Source organism: Furipterus horrens, unplaced genomic scaffold (genome assembly GCF_987537825.1).
Source record: "Furipterus horrens unplaced genomic scaffold, mFurHor1.1.pri manual_scaffold_5, whole genome shotgun sequence".
Classification (NCBI taxonomy): Eukaryota; Metazoa; Chordata; class Mammalia; order Chiroptera; family Furipteridae; genus Furipterus; species Furipterus horrens.
The window spans coordinates 107,741,581-107,751,846 of record NW_028327175.1 but is presented as its reverse complement, the minus strand read 5'-3'; the positions used below and the strand labels follow the sequence as shown (position 1 = coordinate 107,751,846).

Here is a 10,266-nt window from a genome sequence, read left to right as displayed (position 1 = left end):
CTTCTGACCCTCTCACCAGTGGGAATATTGCTGTTTGGTTACTTCAAAAATGGTGAGAATTTCATATGATTCCCTATTCTTAGCATAGTCTTGCTGTGTTTTGAATCAATTCTTTCACTTATTAGGTTTCTGGGAAGGATGCTCAGTAAATTTAATTTCCATTGCTTTTCATTATCTGTGTATCCTCCCCCAAAACTCAAGTGCCACATAACACAACAAAGATGACTCCATCAGTCCACTCTGATTAAACTCTTCCATTTCCCCCCCAGGAACCCTACCCTGCGCTTAGGATCCTGGTGCACAATCATGGTAGCTAATTCTCAAAGTACTCCCACATCCTGTGCCTCACCCATGTGGCTTATTAGTTATGCCACTAACTGGATTTCTTCTTCTGGAACGCTCATATCCACACCTGTTGTAAAGAAAAATGAATACAAAGCAAGAATGTGGCAAAACGCTTAAAACAAGAACATTCTAATTTTGAAAATATTCAATCTTTTTGTGCCACATAACAATGAGCTATGATGTCACCAATCTGTAGTATAATTAACTTTTTGTCTTTTGCTCTTTGTGAATTTACATACCCAATTATCTTTCTATTTAATTTCTCATGGTTTTGCTACATTGCCTATAACTTTTTTAACAGGAAAGCCTTTTAATTTAACGTATTTTGAAGTTCATTTGTAAGCAGTGAGTTGTTAAAGGCATTTTAAGATAACTGAATGCTACCGTGTAATGCTGTGAGATTGTCCTGGCAGGACAGGGGTGCCTACATTCCTTGTCCATCAGGACAACGGCTGAAACGGACCACGTAGAGGAAATAACACGTAGTCAGGAGCTGTGGAGGAGATGCTACAAAGCAGACCACATGAAAACAATGCTGATTTTAACCATCCACGCTCCACTGCACTGGTGCAATTAATCCAAGTTGGTGCCAATTCCAAAAAAGCATCTAAAAGCAGTTTTTGCCCCACTGAAATTTCTGCTTTGTTTCCTTTGAGAACTCCTGCATAGGTTCCTCCCTTTTCTGTCCAAGTACACATAGTGAAGAGTCTCGGGAATGGAGGGTCATTACGATCGCATGAGGACACCGACCTGTGGAGTTACTGCCGCATCCAAGGTGAAAGGAATACGTAAACCAGAATGTGTTGCTGAGCGACGGCAGAGGAGGCACTTCAGAGCTTTGGTTCTACTCTCCTGGATGAGATTTTTATAAAAGGCTAATTTATGTTTTATGTGCAAAGGTGACTTTTCTAGTCACCAACAAGGCCAACTCAAGCTTTGACTTCTATCAACTGCATCACCAGTCATCAGAGAAGTCTCAGCATTTAACGGCAAATCTTGGCCACCCAACTCCTTGTTAAAATGAGTCTATGTGGCTCTGGTACTAGGAAACAATGTTCTGTCAGGAAAGAATGGAAATGACCTTTGATTTGCCAAGTATGAGAGTCATGACTGCAATTTAACATGACCAGATGCAGTTTGTTCAAGGAATTATCAAAGATCGCACTTGGTTGTCAATTCGGGATTGAGGCCCATGGGTAGACAGACACTCACCATATGCTCTGAGAAAACAATTTGATTCTAAAGCAGAAAACTTGAGAAAGTTGAGAAACATATCATTAGGAGAGTTTATTCAAACACTCATGCAGAGATATCATTTATTCTTTTATTCCCAGGCTCTAACCCACATCCACTTCTCTTTTTCAAAGGGAGGGCATTTCTATTTCAAATATAATTTAGGATAGGACCCAGCTCTCTGATTTACGCAACAGGACACAGATTCACAAATCTGCTTGAAATATTTTATATTCAATAAGTGGTTGTGTGCAGCTGCTCCCTCAGGCAAAATTTAAAAATAGTGGAAATGAAAAGTGAATGGATCATAAATGGCAATCATTTTTTCTTCATTAAATCCATAAGGTCATCTTCTATTCCTCTCTCACTCAGCTCATCTAAACTGTAGTACCGATGAACGATTTTCTCAGCAGTGACCACCACGATTCGGAGCCCATGGGTATCTTTGCCCAGCTGGCACCCGATGGCAGATGATACCACCATGTCAAGGTTCTGGTAGATGCCCCCAGCATTCCTGTGGTAGTGGCCTGAGAACACAGCTTTGATACCTGCAGGGAAGGAAAATAAATATTAGGAGCCAAGGATTTCCATTTCGGTAAAATGGGGGCTCCACTGTTTTCTTGTTTGAACAATAATATATTATATTACATGCATAATATTATCCAGTATATAATAAATAAGAAAGCAGCATATTGACATCCAGAATCTTTTTAAAGATAACTCTTAAGTACACTGTGTTACTACATTTGTAGTAACTAGTACAGGAAAGTACTAAGGAAGAACAGAAAATGAGGAGAAGGTGAATGATTTTGGGAGAGATGAAGAAGGCTGAAGGAAATATTTTGAGGGCAACATAAGTAGCCATATGACCCAAGTTTTATGTCTACAAAAAATAACATTTATGGAGTTCTAGGCAAGACAGCACAGCATGTTCAATACTTAAGGTACATCGTCTACTCCAAACTTAAAGCGATGATGGATAAAACATAAAAAAGAAAACCGGGGACTTCCGGCCAAGATGGAGGCTTAGACGGACACGCTAGGTCTCCCTCTACAACTAGAGAGGAATACAACTACTTCAAAACAAAGGATAACTAGAAATTCCAGAAAATAAAACTACACGGAAGTCCAACATATGAAGTTATAAACCAGCGGTGCCATTTGGGCAGGTAAGAGTTAAAGAGGGCAGCGCTGTTTGCGGTCGCACCTGGACAACGGCGGCGGGGAATCCCGGATCCGTCAAGCCCCTGGCGGTGCACGACCCTGGCGAGGAATCCCGGCTGCGGCCAAGCCCCAGGCGGTGTGCGACTCCGGCGCTGGGGAGAGCGGCCGCCGCATCGCCTTGAACAGTGAGGCCCAGGGGGGCGGGAGGACGATCCCGGTCTCCTAGCTGAATAACTGTGTGAATCCATCTTGGACCCCCGCCCCCAAAGAAAGCACCACAGGGCTGCGAAATAGGTCGCGGACAGGCAGGCGCCGGTCGCTAATTTGTGACGCGTACACAGGCACTGCCCCCGACAGCCGGCCCAAGAAAACAAAACGCATCTGTCAAAATGAGGCAGACAACTATAGAAATCCCGGTGGCACAGCTCACCAGGCAACAGATAGAGAACCTGACAGATGAACAGATAAGAAACCTGTCAGAGGCTCAGTTCTGGGCCATTGTTATCAGGTGGCTTACAGAATTCACAAAAGAGCAGGAAAAAGATAAGAAGCGAAAAACTTTCATAACGAAAGGAACAAAACCGCATACGAGATAGATGGTGAGAAAAAAAAATCCAGAGTTCATTTCAACAAACTGGAATATGGAGAAGGAACAAGCAGTCAACCAATGCAGAGAGAGGAAATGGGAAGCAACAATGAGAGGATCAGAAACCTCTGGGACAGCTATAAAAGGCCCAACATAAGAATCATTGGTTTGCCAGAGAGTGAGGAAGATGAACTAGAACTTGAAAAATTGAGTGAAAATATAATAAAGGAGAACTTCCCAGACTTGGGGAAGGGAATAGACTTGCAGGTCCAGGAAGCAAGGAGAGTTCCCAAGAGACTGGACCCAGGGAGAACCACTCCAAGACACATTATAATCAAAATGTCAAAAATTAAAGATAAAGAGAGAATCTTAAAAGCAGCAAGAGAGAAGAAAAGAATTATGTACAAAGGGGTCCCAATTAGACTATCAGCTGACTTCTCAAGGGAGACCCTACAGACAAGAAGGGACTGGCAAGAAATATTCAAAGTAATGAAAATCCAAAACCTACAACCACGAATACTCTATCCAGCAAAATTGTCATTCAGAATAGAAGGACAGAGAAAGTGTTTCCAGGACAAAATAAAACTGAAAGAGTTCATTAGATCCAAACCACTGTTATATGAGATGTTAAAGGGACTGGTTTAAAAAAACAGAAGCTAGGGAGATGAAACAAAGGCAAACTAAATAGGCAACGAGAGTGGAAAAGGAACTGTGGGTACGGGAAGCATATTGGGGGGAGGTCAACAGGGAGGGGGAGTGGGGAGAGGGAGGGAGATGATATAGGAATTGGGGATCAAGGTAGGAGGGAATGGAATAGACGGAGAGAGGTTGGGAGGAACTGTATGCACAACTAATGGACATAATCTAAAAGGGGGGAACAACTGGAGGGAGGGGGGTCACCGGGTGGAGGGGAGCAGAGGGAAGGGAAATTGGCACAAATGTAATATTTTAATCAATAAAACACATTAAATCTGAAAAAAAAAAAAAAAGAAAACCGAAGGACAGAGGCAACCACAACAACAAAGTAAATAGTGCTGTGGACCAGAAACAAAACAGGAAGGCAGAGTAATGAGTGGGGTTATAATGCTTCTGTGAACTAAGCTCTTATTATAAGATAATTGAACCCTGGCTGGTGTGGCTCAGTGGATTGAGAACCGGCCTGTGAACAGAAAGGTTGCTGGTTTGATTCCTGGCCAGGGGACATTGAGAGGCAGCCAACGGGTGTTTCTCTCCCTCTCTTCCCCTCTCTCTAAAAATAAACAAATAAAATCTTAAAAAAAAAAGATAATCGAGACTGAAGCATTTTCTGTGAGACAGGCAATCCAGCCTGAAACACACAGGCAATCCCCACTTGAAATAGAGGTGGCGAGAGTGCCTCTGTTTATGGAAGGGGACTGAAGAAAACAGCTGTCGCTTAGGGCTAGGGTAGGGTTGTGCTGATATGTTAAACAAGTACTCATGTGGTATCAATGAGTTAAAAGGTAGAATTGAGGAAATGAACCAGAAGACAACACAGAGTCCCAGACACAATTGATATAACAATCATTCCAAACAACCCAAATGATAGATTAAGAGATATCGATGGATGCTTAAGAGAAACCGAAACAGGAGAAAGGAGGAAATAGTTGTAAGACTTCTGAAAAAGTAATAATGAGAATTTTCTATATCATAGTAAAATTGTGGGGCATCAAAGAGAAAAAGTCTTAAGATAACATGGTAAAATATTACAAAGGAATGACAATTAGATAGCAGGCATCTCAGCAATAACAGAATCAAGGAGTTATATTCAAAATGCTGATTTTTCAAATTTTCAAATTTTATACCTAGCTAAACAAACCATCATTCGATTTTAAGGCAAAATAAATACATGTTTGGCCATATAAAGACTAAAAGTTTACCACTTCAAAACCTTCACTAAATGAAGACACAAATAAATGGAAGGATATACCTTGCTCATGAACTGAAAGGGTTAATTTTGTTAAAATGTCCTTATTGCCTAAAGCAATATATAGAGTCATTGCAACTCCTATTAAAATACCAATGATACTCTTCTCAGAATTATAATAACTAATCCTAAAATTTATATGGAACCACAAAAGATCCCGAATAGCCAAATAAATTTTGAGAAAGAGAAAAGTGGGAGGTATGATGATCTGTGACATCAAACTATACTATAAAACTACAATAATCCTAACAGCATGGGACTGGCATAAAAACAGAGATATATAGATCAATGGAATAGAATAGAAAGCCCAGAAATAAATCTTTGCATACATGGAAAATTAATCTATGACAAAGGACAAAAGGATCTTCATGAGATAAAGACAGCCTATTCAATAAGCAACTTTGGAAAAACTGGACAGATATACACAAAAATATGAAACTAGATCACTTTCTTATACCATATAAAAAATGAACACAAAATGAAGTAAGGACCTCAATGTAAGACTGGCTACCCTAAAACTCCTAGAAGAAAACACAGACAGTAAACTCTTAGCAATATTTTTTTTGATATGTCTCAACAAGCAAGAGAAACAAAAGAAAAAATAAACAAATAGGACTTCATCAAACTAAAAGTTTTTGCACAGTGAAGTAAACCATCAACAAAACAAAAAGGCAATTTACTAATGGAAGAAGATACTCGCCAATGATACATCAAATAAGGGATTACTATCCAAAATAACATATATAAGGAATTCATACAACTTAACACTAAAAAAAATAATCCAATCCAATTAAAAAATGGCAAGTGTAACTTAATAGACATTTCTTCCAAGAGGACATAGAGGTGGTCAACAAAGAAAGAAAATACATTCAACATCACTAATCATGAGGGAAATGCAAATGAAAACCACAAGATATCACCTCATACTGGCCAGAATGGCTACCATCAAAAAATCAACAAGTAAGTGCTGGTAAGGATGTGGAGAGGGAGCCCTCATACCCTGTTGGCAGGAGGGTAAATCTGTGCAGCCACTGTGGAAAACAGTATGGAGATTCCTCAAAAAATTAAAAATAGGGCTGCTGTATGATCCAGCAATTCCACTTCTGGGTTTTTATTCAAAGAAAGAAAAACATCTATTCAAAAAGATATAAGCATCTCTATGTTCATTGCAGTATTACTAGTAATAGTCAAAATGTCCATCAAAAGATGAATAAAAAAGATGAATGGAATATTATTCAGGTACATAAGTGAAATAAGTCAAGCAGAGAGAAACAAATACCACAAGATTTCACCTATATGTGGCAACTAAAACACAAAAATAAATGGACAAATAGAACAGAAACAGACTCATAGATACAGGGAACAAGCTGATGGTTGCCAAAGAGGAAGGGGAGTGGAGGGATCTGGGAATAAAAAAGGTTGAATTTCAGTGTAAAAATAATAAACTTGCTTTACAAAAATTTTTAAAAATTGAAAAAGATCATTATCAAGAAACTGAAAAGATAACCCACAGAATGGGAAGGAATATTTGCAAATCCTATGTCTGATAAGGGTCTAAAGTAACCAGAAAATAAATCTTAAATTCAACAATAAAAATAAATAACCAGAAAGCCTTGTGCCACCATTTGGGGGACAGAAAAAGCAGAGGCTTCCAGAGTGTGATTAAATCTCACCAAAAAGTATGCAGAAATCATCTAAGGTAGGTATTAAAACAGGTAATTTCCTGCCCCCCCTTTACTAAGTTTTGTATTAAGTACAGGCTTTAATAATTTCCTCTAATTTTTCTGTATTTACAGGAAAATTTATAGATTATTTGTAAAAGAAACATATACATTTTTTTGTATTTATAGGAAAATTTGTAGATTTATAAAAGATTACAGCTCCTTTGGGAATTATTTGGTTTTGCAAATTAAGAGGTCCATACATTTATCAGCTCTTTACAGCCTTTAATTCATCACAGTTTATAACAGTGCATAACAGAATATGTAACTACTTTAAAAATGAAACAGTTTTGAATGTAGCAGGGTTAAGTAAATGGGATTTCTTACTCTGGTTTATCTTGAGGTGTTTTAACTGTGAAATCAGAAGCTTTCATTAGATCAACTAAAGTGCATAGCAAAAGAGAGAATGGGAAGAATTGACTTTGGAGCTTGGAATCTGCCATAGTTAGATCTTTAATTACGTTCTGATTGCTGGTGGGATAACATTGGAAAGAAAGGTTCTGAAACCTTTGGCCATATTTTGCCCTGCTTTTCCCAGGATTAAGGATTCTGGGAGAATATTAAGAATGAGATTGCAATTGAAAATAGTCACTTTGAATCCTACTGATTATTCATAAATTCAAGCTGACGTGTTTTATCAGAAGTAGGATTCTATTTCATGATATAATTCTACTTCATTCTTCCTTTTAATAATTTCTTTAGGCCTGTGCAATTTCTTCACTACATTTAATAGCTGTCCTATTTCCTCACCCAAACCTAAATCATTGTTTTTTTGTCATTGGGGCTCAGGAAATAAACACTTTGTCACACACACACACACACACACACACACACACAGAAATAACCAAATCAACGAATAGGCAAAGAATTTGAACTCTTCTCCAAAGAAGATATACAAATGACCAATAAGCACATAAAAAGATGGTCAATATCATCAGCCATTAGGGAAATGCAAATCAAAACCACAATGAGATATCACTTCACACCCACCGAAATGGCTATAATAAAAACAATGGAAAATAACAAGTGTTCACAGAGATTTGGAGAAATCAGAAACTTTATACAGTACTGGTGGGAATATAAAATGGTGCAGGAGTTTTAGAAAAACACTTTGACAATTCGTCAAAATGTTAAATATATAGTTACCACATGACCTAGCAACTTCACTCCTAGTTATATATAGTCAAGAAAAATAAAAACATACATTAATGCAAACATTGTACAAGGATGTTCATAATAGCATTATTCACAATGGACTAAAAGTGTAAACAACCTAAATGTCCATTAACTGATGAATGGATGAACAAAATGTGGTACATCCATGACATGGAACATTATTCAGCCATTAGAAGAAAACAAGTAGGGACACATATTACAACATGGAGTGACCACAAAAACATTATGCTAAGGGAAAGAAGTCAGAAACAAAATGCTCTATACTGCGTGATTCATTAATATAAAATGCCCAGAATAGGCAAATCCACAGAGAACGAAGATTATTGCCAGGGGCTGGGGGAAGAAAGGGAAGGGTGAATGCAGAGCGACTGCTAACGGGCACAGTGTTTCCCTAGGGGATGGCAAAATGGTCTGGAATTAGTGGTGATGGTCAGACAACCTTGTGAATGTAGTAAAACCAGTGATTTTTATACTCTAAAAGGGTGAATTTTATGGTGTGTGAATTACACAGCTCAAAAAAATGCAAAAAGAAGAGGCAGGGGAAAGGGAGGAGGCTAGAATGATCCATGTGGTAATAAAGTTGAACACATTAGTATGAACTCATGTTTAGTTTAATATTGAAGCAAATGGTTATATACAGGAATATTCATTGATGTGTAAAACACAGGTTGGTATTCAGACCCACATTTCCTTGCTGTCAGCTGAGAGCGTCTTGAGAAGCAAGGACACGTACTAGCCATGAGCACACCAGTATCCAGACACTAGTTTCTCATACCATTCTCCAACAAAACAACTTACATTTCCATGGAGAAATGGCTAACTGCAGGGCTGGGGCAGGAAATAATCTAGCAAAGTCAGAATGTAGGCAAGCGTTCAAAAATTCACAATGGAGAGGGCGTATCTTAGGGATGCAATAGCTAACTGAAAGAGCTCTCAATGGACAAACTTAACAATTTAAGAAAACAAAACAAAACTAGTATTTTTAAAAGATTTTTAAATCTATTTTCAGAGAGAGGGGAAGGGAGGCAGAAAGAGAGGGAAAGAAACATTAATGTGTGAGAGAAACATCAATCAGTTGTCTCTCACGTGCCCCCAACTGGGACCTGGCCTGCAACCCAGGCATGTGCCCTGACTGAGAATTGAACCTGTGACCTTCTGGTTTGTGGGACAATGCACAACCCACTGAGCCACACCAGTCAGGGCAAAATGAGTATTAAATTATAAGTCAGAATACTTTTTAAAAATCCATGAGTCCAGCTAAATGGTTAAATAAATAACTACAGGTGGGAAAAAAGACAGACCTCCCACACTGAAGAATAACAAATACTTTACATGGATATTCTGTCCTCAAGGAGGTGGAGCATAATTCCTCACCTCTTACTCGTATGTGGACTGGGCTTAATGACTTTCTTCCCAGAGTTAAGTTTACAGTGGAGAAACTAAACAAATATCAACAGTGATGATGTCACGCTGACAGTTTGTGCCCTTGGTATGACTGCGATGACAATGTCACTTTACCTGTGTGGTCTTCCCAAAATCCATAACCCTGGTAATAAGAAAAACATCAGACATGTCCCAATAGAAAGGCATTCTATAAATGCTGAGCTGTACCTCTCAAAATGGTCAAGGTCACTAAAAACAAGCAAAGTCTGAGAAACTGTCACAGCTAAGAGGAGACTAAGGAAATATGATGACTAGTTATAATGCAGTATGCTAGATGGGAACCTGAGCAAAACAAGGACATTAGGTAAAAAGTAATGGAATCTGATTATGGATTCTATGTTAGGTTTGTCCAGAAAGTATCCAGCCATGTATGATTTAAAAACTAGAGACATTTATTGGAGAAGATACAAGATACAAGAAACACCGTACATAGGACAATGATGCCTCAGTCCCCTTCAAAGTAGGCACCTTGGGACCTCACACAGTTCTCCCAATTGCCATCAGCTGCCCCATCGTATTTTCCTGGATCTCATTGATGGTCTGAAACTTCTTCCCTTTCAAAGGTGATTTTAGTTTTGGGAAAAGCCAGAAGTAACAGGGTGCCAAATCTGGGCTGTAGGGGGGCTGAATCACATTCAACATTCTCAGGTGCT

General features: G+C 38.7%; 1 protein-coding gene across 1 annotated transcript in view; it reads right to left on the bottom strand.

Moving 5' to 3' along the window:
- Window positions 1-1,617: 1,617 nt before the first annotated feature.
- CPPED1 (calcineurin like phosphoesterase domain containing 1) overlaps window positions 1,618-10,266 on the bottom strand; it is a 119,979-nt gene continuing 111,330 nt past the window's right edge. Inside the window, exon 4 of the mRNA XM_090276994.1 lies at window positions 1,618-2,126. Within this exon, the coding sequence (XP_090133120.1) occupies window positions 1,897-2,126 (230 nt within the window). The 3' untranslated portion in view covers window positions 1,618-1,896. The remainder of the gene's footprint in view (window positions 2,127-10,266) is intronic.